Here is a 19,706-nt window from a genome sequence, read left to right on the forward strand (position 1 = left end):
CGAAATGAGTAGCTCTTGGCCATTTTCATTTTGTAAAAGTAGCTCTCACAAGGAAAAACGTTGGTGACCCCTGCTCATGTCCTTCACTCTTTGCCGTAGTTTGACTGTCTTGGGCTTCCGTTGATCCCGGATGTTTAAATTTGTGGAAGTGTACGTTTTATTTATTTTCTCTTACAACGCGGGAAGAGTGCAGCAATGTCCGTCAACGCGACAAACCCCAACAATCCCATTGTTTTTTTCGACATTACAATTGGAGGACAGGTGAGTAGCAGAAAGACTCAAACTGCTAATGCTAACGTCTGTTAGCATTACCAGTAAGATGAAGACACCATGAGGCACAGTGCTGCTGACTGAAAGCTAGCTATACTTCACTACTCAATGAGTTCATCTTGGGCTATAAGAAGGAGTTGCACGATTTTTTAACCGTACATAAGATGTAAAAAAAAAAAAATTAAATTAGTTATTGCTTGCGTGTTGTACGTTGTCTAAATAGGGTGGTTAGCACCTTATCAGGACGTAAAAGTGACGTAACCTTTTTCTTGTATACAATATTATGTTTTAAAAATCGTATTAGTGTGTTAGTAATAATGTGGAAAAATCACCAGGTTCCTTTTAAAAAGGTAGAATTTTAATGGAAGAAGTATAGCCTGCCTGTGAATAGTCTCATTCATCCAGGTCGTATTCTCACGGCATCAATACGATGGCAACTGGACTGTTCAGGTTGTTTTAGAAAACGTCTCACCTCTCATCCGAGCAGGCTTCAGGGATGAACTGGGACAAAAATTTGGCCCAGGACTTTTTGGTCCAGACCATCCCACTACAATCAGCGCGCTTGTACTGTGCCAGCTCGCCCCATTGATGTACATACAAACACGAGTCTTTATTTATGGAATCACAGGAGTGCCAAAATTAAAAGGGAATACGTGTGGAAATTCGATTCCATACTTATTAACACCGCTATAGTAAACAATATCACCCTAGTGTATATTCTGGAGCTTTGAATACATAAATGAGTGAAATCATTTTTGGGTGGGCTGCTGGGGTCTCTGGTGAGATCATGTCCACAGGAGATCATAAATCTGGGTATGATAATGATAATGGTAATGGTTTAATTTTTATTTGAACATGCATACAAGTTACAATGGAATACATCACATAATTCAATTCACAGTTCCACAAGTTCCAAAAGGAGTAGGAAGAAGCAAAGCTTATTTAACCCTCCCCCCCATCGGTTCCACATCCTTTACAGTACTTTTATTCACTTCCTTCACTTATTCACTTCCTCCCATATGTCCATCCATCCATTTTCTATGCCTCCTCATCCTCTTTAAGGTCACGGGGGTATGCTGGAGCCTATCCCAGCTGACTGGTACACCCTGGACTGGTCGCCAGCCAATCGCAGGGCACATATAGACAAACAACCATTCACACTCACATTCATACCTATGGACAATTTAGAGTCGCCAATTAACCTAACATGCACGTTTTTGGAATGTGGGAGGAAACCGGAGAAAACCCACGCACACACGGGGAGAACATGCAAACTCCACACAGAAATGCCCAGGGGAGAATCGAACCCAGGTCTTCCTGTTACTGTGTTGGCCATCATGCTAACCACTAGACCACCATGTGGCCTATCCATATGTGATGTTTTTAATACATAGGCGAATTATAAGGTAATGTAACAATATGATGATGTAATTATTAAGATTTCCACAGTAAATATAATAATCAGTATAATAATAAATAGAGACAAACACAACAAAACAATTTCAAGACTCTTCTTCCTTGTATTTAGCAATCATCAACTGCTTATATTGTTTTTTGAATTCGCTTATCTTGGTGCATTGTTTGAGTTCCTTACTTAGTTGGTTACATAATTTAATTCCACATACTGAAATGTTGTGGGTTTTTAGCGTTGTTCTCGCATATACAGTAAGTGTTTCAAGTTCAGTTTTACCCTAAGATCATATTTCTCCTCTCTTGTAGAGAAATATTGTATGACATTTTTGGGCAGCAGGTTATTGTTAGCTTTATGCATTATTTTAGCGGTTTGAAAATGTACTAAATCAGCAAATTTTAATATTTGTGATTTAAAAAAAATAAGGGATTTGTATGTTCTCTATGCGCGGCATTATGGATTATCCTCACTGATCTTTTTTGCAGTACATTTAGTGAGTGAAGATTGCTTTTAAAATTATTACCCCATATCTCCACACAATAAGTTAGATATGATAATACCAAAGAACAGTAAAGAGTATGTAGTAATTTCTGATCAAGAACAAATTTTGCTTTATTCAAAAATGAAGTATTTCTCGCCACCTTATGTTGTATATTTTTGATGTGAGACTTCCAGCAAATTTTTTCATCTATTATGATCCCCGGAAATAAATTTTCGTTCACTCTGTCAATCTACTTGTATTTAGTCGTACGTATCCTTTCTGCTATTCCCAAATAGCATTATTTTAGTTTTACTTACAGTAAATTCATGGATAATATGTTTTTATCAATCCATCTTTTTAATATGGCCGTTTCATCCGTTACTTTTTTAAATAGCTCGTCGATTAATCGATATATCGATTATTAGGAGAGGCCTAATGACATGTAAAATACTAACTCACTGAGGTAGATCAGTGGAAGACGTTTATAACAGCTGTATTTTAATAATAATGAAAAAAACTATACGTGGTGAGAGCATAAAAATATCGCGATTGTTTGATATATAGCAATTTTGTCACCCCCCCTACTTATTTATGTATGTCTTATTTGCTGTGGTTATGTCTACTATAGTAGGTAATACAAGTGTAAACCTGACTATTGGGGTGTTATTTCATGTTTAGAGGGCTCTAATAATGTTAAAAAAAACTTATTTAGAAGGTCGTAAACAGATTTTCTGTGCTCTTACTATGGAAATATTTCATTTGTAAATAAAGGAATCCTACTGAAATCCTACGGAAATTTGCTTATCACGGTCGGGTGTGGAACCAATTAACCATGATAAATGAGGGATTACTGTACTGTTGTTCTCTAATTTTAGAAGAGCTGGTTGAGAGTTCTGAAGTATTGCTCCATTAACAGAAAGAGCAGACTGACAGAATTCATTCTTGTATCTTGGGTCGCCACTGGTGGAGGCTCGTTTGGTCACTCTGCGAGATCTCTGACACCTGGTGGCCAATTCAGAGAACAATAGTGACACATGATTATTTAGACATTTAAAAAACTATTTAAGTGTACTAAAATTCATTACATTTTCAAAGGTGAGATGGGTGTGTTTTGTTAAAATGTGGCAGTGGTGCCGTCTAATTGGGTTTTGGTCCTTAAATTTTATTGCTTTATCGTATACGGAGATTATAGATTTTCATGTAGTTGAAGAAGCTTGTGACCATGATGTAATGCAAGAGGACAGTTGAGAAAAAAATCATTACATGCATGTGCAGCTTCCTGTGACAGATTTCTTCTAATAAAACGAAAGCAGTCAAGATTTGATCTGAGGGTCATTCTCCTGAAATGAGCACCATAAGTGTGACATCGCATGACAGCAAGTAAGGGTGGCTGGACTAACCCTAAGAGAGAGGGTGAGGAGCTCGGTCATCCGAGAGGGGCTCAGAGTAGAGCCGCTGCTTCTTCACATAGAAAGGAGCCAGTTGAGGTGGCTTGAGCATCTAGTCTGGATGCCTCCCGGAAAGTTTTTGTCCAGGATGATGCCTAAGTACATGACTTCATTCTTTTAATTGATGATTGACTTCTTAATTCTGACCAAAGTACTGACTAAGTGTAACCCGCACTGTTTCGCACTGCCCGCACCGGGGCTTGAACACAGGACCTTCGTAATGGGAGGCGAGAACGCTGACCACACGGCTAAAAGCCCAGACTGTCAACCGCGTGTTCAGCACAGCTCTTAAGGCAGAGGGATTGAGGTTTACCAACGTACACTTGCACAGCCTCACAGGCTGGCATCTGTTACATAAGTACTTAATGTGCGGGCCTATCACGTATGGAGAAGCGCATGGATACAGTTTTTTTTAACATTAAGAGTTAGATGGGATAACACGAGCCATTCAGAGATGTTCAATAAAGCCTGCGTCAGATAGTCACCTGCCAGGCTGGATGTTTTAGACATGGACACATGGATGACTGTGTCATCAGGGTACATCTGGCAGTTGACGTCTGGGCAACAGCTTGATAGCTCGTTAATATAGATTGTGAACAGCAAAGGACTAAGAACAGACCCTTGTGGTGTTCCCATGCTGTTTGAATTCATATGCGACTTCACCCCACTGACCCTGACGCAGTGCTGTTTACCCCTTCACGTATGACTTGAACCACTTCAGAGCTGCAGGTGACATTTTGAAAGGATTTATTAACAATGTCAAAGCCTTTTTTTTAGATCTAAGAACAGTGCTCCTACAACATTTCCTTTATCCAGCGAAGCCTTGATCTTCTCAAGCAGTTTGCTGTTTCTGTGGAATATTTTAGTTTAAATCATTTGGATTTGGTTGCTGTGGGTGCAGCATTTGGTTATACTGTGGCGCTCACGAGTCGGTGAAGAGAAGGGTCGAAGGTGCTTCAGCTGCTTGGAAGGATGTAACTCTTTATTTGGCCAGGGAATAGTCAGGAACCACTTCACATGATGGAAATGAACAGGGGAAAACTACAAAGAACACTAACCATTGTCATGGTGGCAAATAAAAAAGATGAAAGAGATTAATACTATACAGCAATCTTACCACCAGCAAATAAAGCAGACCAACACCGGGCAACTCCTAATACTACGGGGATACGTGCATACAGTGGCTTCCTGTTCAGTGCAAATTAAGCATTTATCCGTGGTGAAACTTAACAGCTGTTGGTAGGGCTGGGCGGTACGGCAAGAAAAGATATTTTTTCATATCGTCCGATCTCTATTATCATCCCAATTTTTAATATTATTTTTAGCCTGCCTATTTTGCTCTATTTTTCCATTTTTGCTGTTTTTGTTTACTTCTACAATGTGCAGTTGGCCAAGAAAAAGCAAGCCACGTGTTGCAAATGACACCTGGACTGCACTTCGGACACCTTTTGCTTTTATAGCAACAGAGGTTTTGGTTTGTGTCATAGGAAATGTGCAACATTTTCTCATGTTTTTAAACCTCATTTAACAACAGAACATGATGTTAATGACTTAGGGTTTTCATTTAGAGCAACGATCGACGGGCATGTGCAAGGGTTTAAAAAAACGTTCACGATGGTTCCTGGGCACCATGTAAGTGAGCGCTGAATTTAAAGTGCAGAAGGCGTGATTAGACAGCCTGGAAATGACGAGACCATCACTTTTTTTTCTGTAATAGATTTGGGTAAACATGACGGTTAGGCTACAACGTACTGCAACGGTGTGTTGATGTTGTAACATTGATGTTCTGAATTATGGTGTTCGTGAATGCAAGTTTCTATAAAGCACATTTTGTATACAAGGTAATTCAAAGTGCTTTACGGAAAAGAAGGGAAAAATCATGTCATAAAATCATTCCATAAAACACAAAATCATTCTAAAATCATTACATAAAATAGTGTTTTCAGCCTGGATATGAACATTGACAAAATTGAGAATTGTCGCACATCTGGAAGACTGTTCCATATTTTATCAGTATAAAACTGAAATGCAGCCTCACCGTGTTTAGTCCTGACTCTAGGCACCTGCAGGAGACCACTCCTTGAGCTTTTCAAAGCCCGAGATGGTTCATGTGGCTCTAACATGTCAGAGATGTACTTTTGCGCAAGACCGTGAAAATACTTGTACACAAGCGGGACTGTTTTAACCTATGTCCATACTGTGAATGTTATTGGTGGGTAATAGGTGTGTAACGATTATTTTAATAACGATTCAGTAACTTTACATCGATTCAATAACTTTTTAGCCAAAAATTCAACCAGTGTGACTATGAAATAAATACCTGGATACTGGACAGTGCAGGTGAAGATTCCTAGATTCCCCTTGTTTTTTGTAATGGAATCAGGTAGAAATTAATTATGGATATAAACAAACAAACAATAATTAATGGCAAATGATTCACATTTTATATGAATAAAGTACAACCAACACTTCAGGTTGAATTAACAACGAGTGATTAACACGTTGAATTAAATCAAGTTGGTGATTAATTCTTATTTGATAAAACATGACTTGAACTTGAATTTGGTACCTCATTCACTTCTCTACCCCAAGTATTAAAGAAGTACAGTAAGAGCAAATTTCATACCAGGAAATAGTGCCTTTGGTTCTCGTTGCTTTAGCATTGAGTCAGGACATAAACTGTGATCGACCCACGGACCAAGTACAACCATACTACAAAATACAGTATATAATAACTGGCTGTGACGTTTGTTTTAAAAGTCAACTGAGTAGCCATTTACAATTTTTGATAATCAAAAAGTCCAGGGAACAAAATCAAGTGTCATTTCATGTAGGCCTCATTACACACGCAACACTACAAACTGCATGTACACAGTAATTCCGGGGCAAAATTAACATATTTCGCACCAGATTTTAACTAAATTTCATCTGCAGATAGATATTAAAGTGAATTTATATCCTATATACCTTGTATCTTGTCCTGAAGCTCCAATCCATGAGTTTGAAAGGCTTAAATTTTGACGTAACTTTCGATGTGACTCGATGTGGTTCAAAACTATATAAATAAAAGTATATAAGTATAAATCCAGTATAAAGCGTGGCGATGACATCACAGGCAGGCTGAATCGAGTGTAGCGTGTAGGGCATCTAGAGTCACTCTTTATAGGACAAAAACTCACAAACTTGTGCACTTCGGAGAGGACGTATCGACTCAGTTTATTCCACTGCACATGTACCAACCACACTGTAACCCTTAGTAACCACAATAGTCGCCTTTACATGACGTCATCTGCCCTATTCAACAGGCATGACAGGTCAAACTGTTACACAAGTAACGTTTAATGTGTTTACCATTAAAAGTGCTAAAAAACCCACATCCAAATAAAGCCTGCCTTGCTTAATTTCAATGCTTTATTTCTGAGTATCGATTCAGTCCATTTATTACCTTTTAAACGATGTTAAATCTATATATGTCATCTAGAATGGAAACTTCGATGTAATTGGATCATAGGAATATAAATTGATGTGTCGATGTAGTGGATGAACCGTTACACCCATAGTGGATAAGGAAAAAGACGGCAAAACTCCACAATCCACAACAAAGATAGGCTGGTTTTCTGAAGCAATAATTTTGCCTACCTTTTAAGTGATCCGCTTTGCCTGTTCGCTCTCCTTTGGATATCTGTCCAGAGTTTGTTGCTTTGGCGTAGCAGCCTTTTCATCGGTGGCCTTACAAACCTGTTTGTACTTGTACTTGTACCTGTTTTATGTTTGGTCCTCAAATGAAATATTAACATTGTGGTATTGCTAATACTTTGAAATTGTAATTTTGTAGACATTACAAGCGGCTGTAGGACTATTATAATTTACAATGCAGAAGTACTTCCACACGGCTGGTTTGGCGCATTTCATTACTGATGACTGGAAGCTAGCGTCTCATGTGCTCCAAACAAGAGGAATGAATGAGAGCCATACGGGTACGAATATGGCTGAGCTGTTTAATAATGTTGTAGAAGCATGTTGATTTCTTGTGGCCTATGCATTTGTATTTCTTGTATTATTTGTGAACAAGGGCAGTCTAGTTTTTTTCGTTATTCATAATATACTGAAGTCTGCAAGCATTATTCTTGTATGAGAGCTGCTGGTACAGTAATCTATATTTTGCATGAAAGTTGTTTTTGACTTTGCTATACAGCAAAAATATTATTTTTTGTCAGATATTCTTTGCTCAGGATTTTTGTTTGAATTCAGAAGTCTAATATTTATTTATGAATAATGGCAGATTTTTTTTTATGTTGGTTATTCAGAATATACTGAAGTTAGTTATTTTTATATACACTGAAATTTACTCTCCTGCTGGTTCTGTACAATGGGATATATGTTGGTAGATGTAACCTTCCAGTTATTAAGATAATGTAAGTAAATTAATGTTTTATTTTATTTGTGGATCATTACAAATATGCTTTGTTTTAGTAGTACACAGTGAGTAAAAATAAATTATATAGAGAAAAAATTACACATAAAAAAATTGACAAACTATTGATCACAAAAAACGATACACCGATAATCGTTTTATCATCGCATCGCAGGCCTCTGAATTGTAATTGCATCGAATCGTGAGGTGGCTAGAGATTCCCACCTCTAATAAAAATATGCACAAATTGAAGGAAACTGTCAACAAACTGACATAGGTTAAAAAAAAATCCTTTATTATCATTTCTAGTGAGTCACAAGTAAATGCGCAAGCGATGGTTAGTTTCAGTTTTGGTTATGTCGGCGGTTTATGGTGTATGTTGACGTCAACCAGTCTGAGGAGCGTTGACATAAGCAGGTTCCACTGTCTTAAACATGTGAGAGTGTATATATCATTGTATCACTGTTGTGTGCGCCGTTGCTCAAATGCCAGTACACTTCCCATGAGCACACATTTTGTGATACTCTTGCGTAAGGCCCTTGTGTGGGGCTCTTTGCCCAGAACATCACAGCCACCATGACACTATCGGTGCACTCCAACCACAGTAGGTTCACTGCGATGTAGGCGGGTACCCAGAAGCCAAGAACTAGGCAGGCTGCAGTGATAACAAGATAAGGCATCCAGTATACACCAAAGCCCAACATTAGACTGAACCACAGTGGAGGTCGTGGTGCGGTAGTCTTTCCTAGATAATAAATCTCCTCTGACATTGTCAACTGGGAGGGTTTGATTGATGTGTGCAGGTCGCTCCACTGATTCTCTTGATTCTCCCTTGCTTTGTACAACCTCCTGGCTTCACACATCCACAGCAGAATCCGAGAGCAGAAGGGCAGCATTGAACAAATCATTATGCCAAGGAGACCCAAAAGGAAGTAGGTGATCATTGTTGTGTCCTGAATCTCACAGACCAGAGCCTTTTTGCCAGCCGCGTACGTCAGCTCCATGAGCTCCATATTCACAGAAATGTAGGAGTATACACCTGCAAATGTCCACACTAGAAGTGTCACTGTGATGTTCTTGAGAGCCTTGTAGGAGGTTCTCCAGGTATCTTCTAAGCAATAGTCTAACAAACACAGGCACACCATAGGCAGCGGCAGTGTTCCATATGTGGCCGATGCAAAAGCCATCAAGAAGCAAGCGGAGATCCTTTCAGGTCCAAGTAACCACATGGTGACCATAAAAAAAGCCATCACCAGATCAGCAAGGACGATGGTCAGGCTGAACATGCCCAGCAAGGAGGTGTGCAGTCGAGTGCGGTTATACAACCACAATGCATAGACATCCAATCCAAACTTGGAGAGCACAAGTAATATGTAAAGCCCCATGTTGTCTCTATGGCAGCCGGTGTCATCCTCCCATTGCTCTAGGACAGCCAGCATTGTGGACAGCTCCTTTTGGAAGCCCCCAAGCAGTGTGTCCAGCAAAATCTGTGACGTCAGTTCAAGCAGTTCCAGGTATTGCTGTGGAAAAGCAGCATAGTATTAGTTTGGACATGGTGTGACATAGTGGAACTTTCAATCATGAAGCACACGGTTTAGTTGGTTGCATCATTACACTGCAAATGTGTTTGGCTCATTTCTGTGTGGAGTCTCTCCTGGTACTCAAAGCTTTCTCCAACAGTCCAAAACCATGAATGTTAGATTAACTAAAGTACTACAGAATATGGTATGTCTCAAAAGTGAATACACCCCTCACATTACAGCAAGTATATTTATTGCTGTCTACTGGGTTTCCGCTACATGTAATTGATCATGGCGGCGCGCCACTACAAAATAAAAGCCGCCTCACCTTTAAAAATAACCTTGTTTTTTTTTTTACTTGAAAACATTTGTAACTAATATATTGTATGAATTGATATATGCTATTTAGATACATATATAGCTTATTATTTACACACACATTGACCACAATTAGTTTGTAAACTATTTAAAATATCATAAAAATGTTTCACTGTGCTTTATTTTGATAAGCATGTACTGGAATTGCCTGTCTGCCTTGCTGCATATGTGACCAGAGACGCGACACGTCATGTGTTGACTTTCACTTTGTTTCTTTTTATCGGGATAATGAGCAATAGCACTTAAAATGTGTAGTCAATTGACAACGTCTCACATGGTAAGCCTATCTATGCCAGTGTGTGTGATCACTCACGTTTCAATCTCCTTCCACTTTCTGGCATTTTTGTTTACATGCCTTGCTGGCGGCATCTATCTTGGTTTTTGTCCCACGGGCGAGCTATGATCATCATCACAACTGACTTTTTGAAAGTGTCACTTCACAATCTGGCTCTCTTATTCTAATACTTATGGCACTAGTTGTGTGTCAAAGTTGTGCAACAGAAACACATAGTGTGTGTTAGTTCTTCTCACACAAGAAGTGAATAGTAAATTATTGTGGGCAAAATGGGGGAAAAAAAGGAAAAAATGGCATACTATATTTCAAACATGAGGCCTTTCAAACATACCATGATTAATCAACTTGAAAACTAATTAATTGGATTTTAAAAATTCGTATTGACAGCCATAAAAAGCAATTAAAACTGTATCATCAATCGATATACTGAAATTCAAGATTCAAGAGAGTTTTATTGTCATATATAATAATAATAACTACAACATAACATAATAACTACACTACTAAACATAGCTCATGCAGCTTTTGCCATTCCGCCTACACACCCTGTGGTGGAAATGCAAGTCTGATCGGTTTCCGGACCATACTGTGGCGAACTAAACTGCACCTCGTTGGGGAAATGTGGCTTAGCATTGAACAGTATTATTGTTTTTATTGCTTTGTCAGCTTTCATACGTGTTACATCTACTATCACCTTAAAAACCTCTCACTTAATAGCATATACACACAACCTGATTTTCCAGAAATGAGTTTCACTCATCATGAACTGGCAAAGCGAGTATAGCCACCTGAGAAGATGCAAAGCAGCAAGTCAGAAATTCCAACAGCGTTCTATAAAACAGGTACCTCTTCCAGTCGTGTGCGTTTCTGTTGATATGCAAGTGCCTTGTTGTTCCTCAGGTCTTCAGAAGCTGTGCATCAGTGCTTGTCCTGTGAGTTGTGTGACGGTTGTGAGCATTAGACCCTTTTAAAATGAAAGCAAACACCACATTGGACCCGCCTTCTTTTGTCTTGACGGAGATGCACCTATCATGTTTAGTTACATATGTTGTCACAGGTAACACAAAAGTTGTCAAAGCTTGTTTATTGTAGAAACTCTAGGTTTGTAGTTTTGTACAGTATTTTCACAGATATACACATCTGTATTACCGACATACCCACTACATTTGAAGTAATGAGTTTGAAAAGCCTGTATAACGATGCCTTAATGTAATGGCATCCCTGATATAACGTATACAGACTTGATCAAAAATCTTAAGACCAGTTGAAAAATTGCTAAAATTTGCATTTTGCACATTTGGATCTTAATGAGGTTTTAAGTAGAGCTACAATATGCAAAAGCAAGAAGGGGGAGTGAGACAAAAAAAAACTGAAATGGGTTGCTTATCAGCTGATCAAAAGTTTAAGACCACAGCCTATAAAAGCCAAAATCTGCTCAAAATGTTAATTTTCTCTCAGGCATTCACACTGTCATGCCCTCCTGATGGCTAAAGCTAAGAAGCTTTCTCTTTTTGAACGTGGTCGGATTGTCGAGCTGCATAAGCAAGGCCTCTCGCAGCGTTCCATTGCTGCTGAGGTTGGGAGCAGTAAATCAATCATTCAAAATTATTTTAAAGATCCTGAGCATATGGCTTCCGTGTAGACAAGCAAACCACTGCTTTATGACAATAATGACATCACTGACCTGTCGCCATCACGTGAACTTAGGTGTGAATAAGTCATGAGGGAGCGTGGCGTTTTGTACCAATGCGCACAATTTTTGGTCACCGATTGCATGCCAAGTGCGTAACTTATGGTCAAACTGTTGTGAATATCTCATCAACCGTTTTTCCGCCTTGTTTTAGGATGTGGGGCGGATGAAGATTGAACTGTTTGCTGACGTTGTCCCAAAAACGGCAGAGAATTTCAGGTATGTTGTGGTGTTGTTTGCTGATAGTTTTTTTTGTTGTTTCATACAAAATGTCCACATGATTATGTATATATGCCAGTGGTTGTTAATTATTTTCTGTCATGCTCACACTGGGGTACAGAAATATTTTCCCCCTCCCCCGATTTGAAAATACTATTGAGAAACTGATCATATCTATTTATTTATCTGTACTGTACAGACTGAACTCGAAACCGAAAACAGTAAAATGCAACAAAATGGACAGCAATGAAGCATACAAGCATATTCAAGAGTCAAATTGCATTCTGAGTACAACAAATTAATATTGAAAGTCCTCCCTGCCTCTCACGCTAAATTTCTCAGCTATGAGCTCAACACATGGAAATAGCATGCTAACAATATAATGAATTGGTGGCAATGCTGACGAGTAACTTAGCTCAGCAGTTAGTGACCAGCTTGGCGGCTGGGTGCTTAAGGCTCACAACGCATATAATATCATGGTGCGAAAGGCGTCTAGCATTTAATGAATGAGAAAAAAACAGGTTACTCACGTTTATAGGCACACACGTTATTGAACATCAAAAACAAGTTCCGTGTTACAACTCTCAAAGCTCCGCGGCTGCCCTGGTGCATTTGTGTGCCCAACTTGTGTCGTAATTGGGAGCTACGTTTAATCACATGTTAACTTAAAGGAACAAAAGAGAATGAGCACTACTAAAACAGTGTTTTTTATAATATGTTTTTAAAGGGAATTAAATATATTGTCCTTTCCAGTTTACATGTAAGTGTGATTTGAACAAGAATAGCAACCAAAAAAATTAAATGCAGCTTGCAGGTAAGTGGTACTATTTGAGCTATCTTTAGAACAGGCTGGCAAGCGACACATGTGATCCGTAGGGGCCACCTGGTACCCGTGGGCACCTTTTGTTGACCTGATTTAGACCACACATACATGCACAATAAGGACGTTGATGTGATGTTCGGAGTGTTCGTGAATGCATCTCGCGTTCTGTCTTGTGACAACGAGGAAGTGTCGTTGCAATGACAAATGGACTCAATGTATATTTAGTTTGTTTAGAGTTGGAAATACATATATAGTGTTTGAATTGCACTGCTGTTGATGTGTTCAGATCAGAATAAAGTTATAAAGGAGCAACAGACTCTGTGGGGAGTTACACTGTGCTGCTGTCTGTCATCATAACAGAGAGCAGTGCCTTGCCATGACGTGTATGCATTAAATACGCCAAAAAATGTAATGTAAATAATGAAATAAATTACCGTCATTAAAGCACTATTTTTTACAGCCCTACTAAAAGTCTTACAGATCACTTACACACATATACAGTACACATATAGCTGAATAATAAACAATAAATATAGCAACTTCTAATCAATCTGTTTCAATTTCAGACTGAAAATAATGTACTGATTTAAGCCCTGCCCGTTTCTGGTTAAACCACACCCTCTTCTGGTTTATACCCCTCCCATTCCGAGCACAGATAATTTAGATGGGTGAACAGATACAGATAGTGGTGTACTTGCTCATCCCTACTTGTGTCTTTTTTAGAAATGACTTTCTTCAGGTGCTAAAAATGTGATTACAGCACACTTTGGCATGGACATGACGGCCTGTAAATGTGTTTTCATGTGGAGAGAGATTTTTTTAACCCCTTTGCCTATGTTTGAATGGATGAACCTGTTGCAGAGTTACTTACAGTTTAATTATCTCTTTCAGGCAGTTCTGCACTGGAGAGTTCCGGTAAGGCAGACTCTATCAAACGCATCATCTTCCTTCCACGTTTTTTTTATAGTGAAAAGAATAATGCTTAAAACGCAATTAATGTAATGTATTCCAGACTGGTTGCTCTGAGACCTTCAGGGTGGACATAATCATTAATTAGACAACTAATTGAACTGATGATTGGGCGGAATTGGTTCATTAATCCCACATTGAAGCAATGAGACGAAATGAAGTGCTTTGCTTATTATAGCCAGCAGAGGCGCTTTTGATCCAGGTTTAGCAAGTTTGCATTCTGAAGAGGAACGTCATGATATCTATTATGCTATATGTAACATAAAAGTTCATCTTCAGTTGTTAAAAAATGTTCTGAAGTATATAAAAATGTTGTGCAGGAAGGATGGCGTCCCTATTGGTTACAAGGGCTGCACATTCCATAGGTATGTATAATAAATGTTACAGGATATTTATTACTGGTTCAGTACATTGTAGTCATTTTTATTTCATTGTGTCCTCTGGTACGTCCTCTGGTAGCGGCCTTTGAAAGTGGGTCAACTAAGTAGCCAGATTGTACTTTCTTACCATGAGACATACTGTATCTGTTTTATTGTTCATTTGCAGGGTGATAAAAGACTTTATGATCCAAGGAGGCGACTTTGTAAATGTGAGTAAACATGCGCTCCTCTGTACAATGGCTTCAGTATTCTGCTTCTAATAGTAGGTTTATGAACCAGGTTAAGTATTTCTTGCATACAGTATTTGGCTTTGTCCCTTAAATCAGGGTTTTTCAAAGTGTGGCACAGTGAGCCTCCCGTCCAAGTACCAAATACTGTTGGGGCCTCCCCTCCAAAAAACAATTTTCTGGAGAGTGTTGTGCTCACCCCAAGCTGTATTTATTACACAGGTCTATCACCATAGGAACTTAAAAAAAATCTATTAATTTTGCCTTTAACTCATTCAATTCCAGCCATTTTTCAAAAGACAACCCCTCCAGTACCGACCATTTTTGACTATTTTGACAGATTTTTCAAGGCACACAGAATATTGTGTACTATGGCTATATAAACATGGAACCTACCAAAGGAAATATTAGACTCTCAGAAAAAAGTTTGTTTCTACCTTTTTCCGTTCTTTGGTAATCAGCAGTAGAACATAGGTAAGTTTCAGGAAAATATCAGTTCCCAACAAGAAAAGGGAGGAAAAACAGCTTTTTGTGAAAAGATAAATTTCAAGAATAACTTTCACTTTGACACCAATTTCTTGCTTTTGTGACAGCTCAAATATCTAGTGCACCCATGCGTGCGTTAAAATTCCCCTTCAATGTGTAACCTTCTGCACGCTACACTCCTACCTACTCTTCCACTTCCTCCTTGGTGTCAAGTGGGATTTTACATAGAAAAGATTCATGCCGAGCTCTGATCAAATGCACCTTGTGGCCATTTTTATGGCTTAAACCTGCTCTAAGAGTGACATAATTTATTGTGCAATTGTGTCATCACCTCTTTGCCTCTCGCGCAAAAAAATATAGAAGATGTATAAATACTAGAGGTGCTCCGATTGACCGTCCCCCGATCAGTATGGGCCAATTTCCATGAAAAATCACAAGATTGGCATATGCCGATTTTAAAAAAAAAAAAAAAACCTAACTATTTTTTTGGGTCCCCTGGCAGTCAAGTGACCTTGGAATTGTCCTGAATTTCCCCCTTTTATACGGCACTCCTGGCCAATTGCAGTATTAATCTTTGCATTATTAGCATTATATTATGAGCCAATATCATGATACATAAATTTAAAAATGTTTAAGTAATCCATGTGATCGCATCGGTATCTCTGTCCGCCGATTTCATTCCTGGATGATCGGTATCAGAATCAGCAGCATAAAAACTTGATCTTGATCGGAGCATCCCTAATAAATACGTCTTGGGGATTGGGCGTTTAGGTTTACAAAAACGTATAAATACGTCTTTGGTATTGAATGAGTTACACATAACTGAAAGTGGCTTAGCAGGTTTTAAAAATATGTTTTTCTTTGTTTTTGGTTCTGGCTGCGGCTCCCTCCCCAGAAGTCTTAATGTGCATTACATGAACATGGTAGTCATTAGCGTTCATGTGTCAGTCTGATAATACTTTGAATTAATTTTTTTGTGATTTTGACCGTAAGCACTGTTTCCTAAAGGGTGACGGTACTGGTATCTGCAGCATCTACAGAGGTCCATTTGCAGATGAAAACTTTCGGGTGAAGCATTCTGCGCCTGGTCTTCTGTCCATGGTATGTGGATTTGTCAAAGCACTATAATGAATGGATAAATAAAAATCATCAGGATGTGTTTGAATTTAGAATCATTTTTTCAAAAAGGAAATGAAAATGAAATACTCCAATGTCAACATCATACCCTGACTAACTGTACTAACTTTTAAAGCATTTTTCAACATTTTCTAACATTCTTAAAATCAGCCGTGGATGACAAAAGGATTGCAAAATGCTTGTAAGAAGAAAAACACATTATATAACACATCATATATTTATAAAATATATGAAAATAAGTTAAACATTTTGAGAGTGTGTAGGAAAGAATATTACAGTCCATTACTAAACAAGAACAAAAACATCATTGGAGCAACATGGGGCATCCTAAACAGTATTGTACGGAATGGTGTTGAGAAAGCAGATTACTACCCTCATTATTTCACAGATGGAAATGTCAAAAATGACAATATGAGTGAGGTCGTTGAAAAGTTCAATAACTACTTTTGTAAGTATTGGACTGGAACTGGAAACAAAGATCCCAAATTATCCACAAGTAGAGGAAAGGAATGAAATTATAGATAGGAATCCCAATTCCATGTTGCTCACTAACGTTGCAGAAAAGGAAATCATCAATATTGTTAATAAATGTAAAACAAAAACATCAACCGATTGCAAGGAATAGAAATGGAAACGATAAAAACAGTTATGAATGAGATTACAGAACCACTAACGTACATTAGTAACCATCCATCCAGTCACGAAAGACGGAAAGCTAGTATTAGACAATACAATCCCATTCTGGAGACAGCACAACAGAGCTAGTAAAAAAAAAATCACAGATGAATTAACGATACTTAAATGATGGTTTGATAAAAACAGACTATCCCTGAAGTAAAACTAAAGTAATGCTATTTGGTAAGTGCAAAAAGGAAGCATATGAGCAAATACAAATTGATGGCGTAGACATTGACAGGGTGAACGAAAATCCATTTCTCGGGGTTATAATAGATGATAAGATGAACTGGGAATCTCACACTAAAAATATACAATACAATAAAGTGGCAAGAAACACCTCATTACAGAATAAAGCAAAATTTGTTCTAGACCAAAAATCCCTACATACGCTCTACTGTTGACTGATATTACCATATCTAACCTATTGTGCGGAGTTATCGGGTAATAACTATAAAACTACACTTCACTCACGAACTTAAGTGCTACAAAAAAGTGAATAAATGTATTGCAGCTGATGTGAAACTGATGAGGCGTAGGATTCAATAAGCTGTGCTTCTTCCTAAACCTTTTTGGACATGCAAAACTGTGAATGGTGCTATGTGATATGCTCCAGTGTAACTTGTGTGCATGTTCAAGATGAATTAAACCATTACCATAACTGTCACAGAGTTGAAGGGTCACGTCATTTCTTAAACATCAAGTTAACCGCTTGCAGAAAACAATACAACACTTAGTATTAAGTATTAAGTGTCACCTTAGTATTAAGTGTCCAAAAAGACAAAGAATAAGGAAAACACATACAGTACGCAGAGTTAATAGGCTTTGGCTTGATACTTGAACTTTTGTGTGGCTTTAAAATAATATTTTTCTGAAATGTTTTGTCTAATTGTAATTTGTGTCCATGTAAATATGAAGTGTTTTTTTCTTAGGCAAACAGTGGCCCAGGGACAAATGGGTGCCAATTTTTCATAACCTGCACAAAATGTGACTGGTTAGATGGAAAACATGTTGTTTTTGGTGAGTATAGATCTATAAACAGTCTCATCTAAAATGTAACATTCTATCCATGGGTGAATTATTTATGGTTGTTTTAGGTAAAGTTGTCGATGGACTGCTGATCATGAGAAAAATTGAGGTAATATGTTTTTAATATAATTCATTGAATGTTATGTTCGATCATATTTGCAACAAACAGCATATACAACATGTAAATATGTGTAATCTCTAGCCTAATATGAAGCATTTATACTCAACTCCCGACAGAATGTTCCCACGGGACCCAACAACAAGCCCAAGCTGCCTATCCTCATTGCACAGTGTGGAGAGATGTGAACCACCATGCATGCATGCTAATCGTTGTGTGCACATGAAGTAATGTGACGGATAGTCTACTATTCCATGCAGTACCATCAGTTTTTAGCATGTCTAATTCCAGAAATGACACACACCTTTGCATCATTAATAGAAAATAAATTCTTTTACATTTTTATAAACTTTTGCTTTGGACTGTATGTGTTAAATGGGAGGTTTACATACATTTATGGCCGAGTGGTTAGCATGTTGGCCACACAGTCAGGAGATCTGGAAGACCTGGGTTGGAATCTGCATGTTTGTGTGTGTGTGTTTTCTCCACGTACTCTAGTTTCCTCCCACATCCCAAAAGCATGCATCTTAGGTTTATTGATGACTAAATTGTCCATAGGTATGAATGTGAGTGTGAATGGTTGTTTGTCTATGTGAGCCCTGCGATTGGCTGAGGACCAGTCCATGGTGTACCCCACCTCTCATGCGAAGTCAGCTGGGATAGGTGACCCTAATTAGGATAAGTGGCATGGAAAATGGATGATTGGACATACATTTGTTTGTTTTGTTTTTTTTAGTAAGCAAAAGTGAGACTATACCAACATACCATAATACTTTTCAATTACAGTCGCTCATCATGAAATGATGAAATGACGCCGCCTAGAGGACATTTTAGTAAAATGCCAAATTGATTTGTGTGGAAGGACAACACATTTCTGTTAGATGTTTCAAAATATGATTTATATAACTTTTTTATTTCTTGTAATCATAAAGAAATTGTAAAACCTAATCTTGATAAATTGTACTGACAAGCTATAATATTGAAATTTTGAAAATATATAATTATAATTACATATTTATTTATATATATATATATATATATATATATATATATATATATATATATATAAATTAATATAATATTTTTTTATTAATTTCATTATTACACCCATTTAGATTGAAGGGACAAATTAGTGGTATACTGCCCTCTTGTTTGGTGTATTTAACAGCTGACCTATTTTTCCTCATGCACCTTTTAAGAAAAACACATTACTTATGCATTCAGATACAAACAGGAGCATACAAATTGTATCAGTGTTGATCAAAATATTTGAACAGATTGCAAAGCGAATGATAAACAGTAGATACTTTATTGATCTCCAAGAGGAATTCACATTTCCAGCAGCTCTGCAATAATGTCGTAGTGATCTTAATCACAAAATAAATTAAAATGGCCAAGGCAAGACATGAGAGACAAGACAAGTAAGAATAAATAAACAAATATGGAACAGATCACATCAAATTTGTATACATAAAATAATAATACATCATAATTTAATAAGTCCAGCCCTGTGTATGTTTTTATCGCTCCCCCTCTGTTGTGTTGAAAAGCCACATGGCGTGGGGGAGGAATGATCTATGTTGGCAGTCCAGTCCAGTTTATTATCCAGATGCACTCCCAGGTATTTGTAGGTGTGAACCATCTCCACACCGTCACCTTTAATGACAACAGGTACTGGGTGTGTTCTGTTTCTCCTAAAGCCCACCACCATTTCCCTGGTGTTGGTGGTGTTGAGG

The 19,706-nt window shown here is 37.9% G+C and overlaps 2 protein-coding genes across 3 annotated transcripts; one reads left to right on the top strand and one right to left on the bottom strand.

The window, feature by feature from the left end:
- The first annotated feature begins 104 nt into the window (after positions 1–104).
- On the top strand, positions 105–18,319 carry ppih (peptidylprolyl isomerase H (cyclophilin H)). 2 transcript variants are annotated; one of them, XM_054791727.1, is made up of 10 exons: positions 135–261; positions 10,961–11,059; positions 12,062–12,126; positions 13,841–13,864; positions 14,239–14,283; positions 14,465–14,507; positions 16,020–16,112; positions 17,756–17,843; positions 17,921–17,961; positions 18,090–18,319. In XM_054791727.1, exons 2-10 carry the CDS (start codon positions 10,979–10,981, stop codon positions 18,156–18,158), a joined length of 549 nt encoding a protein of 182 aa, XP_054647702.1. In that variant the 5' UTR covers positions 135–261; positions 10,961–10,978; the 3' UTR covers positions 18,159–18,319. The 2 variants fall into 2 exon arrangements, with proteins under 2 accessions (XP_054647710.1, XP_054647702.1); XM_054791735.1 differs by lacking the exon at positions 10,961–11,059 and having other exon boundaries at positions 105–261.
- Positions 6,715–11,175, bottom strand: si:dkeyp-100a1.6 (probable G-protein coupled receptor 160). Its single transcript, XM_054791713.1, has 2 exons — positions 11,064–11,175; positions 6,715–9,544 (listed from the first exon to the last, which is right to left on the bottom strand). The coding sequence occupies exon 2, from the start codon at positions 9,461–9,463 to the stop codon at positions 8,453–8,455; it is 1,011 nt and encodes a 336-aa protein (XP_054647688.1). The 5' UTR covers positions 9,464–9,544; positions 11,064–11,175; the 3' UTR covers positions 6,715–8,452.
- Positions 18,320–19,706: the final 1,387 nt, after the last annotated feature.

This window comes from Dunckerocampus dactyliophorus, chromosome 1, assembly GCF_027744805.1.
Source record: "Dunckerocampus dactyliophorus isolate RoL2022-P2 chromosome 1, RoL_Ddac_1.1, whole genome shotgun sequence".
Taxonomy (NCBI): domain Eukaryota; kingdom Metazoa; phylum Chordata; class Actinopteri; order Syngnathiformes; family Syngnathidae; genus Dunckerocampus; species Dunckerocampus dactyliophorus.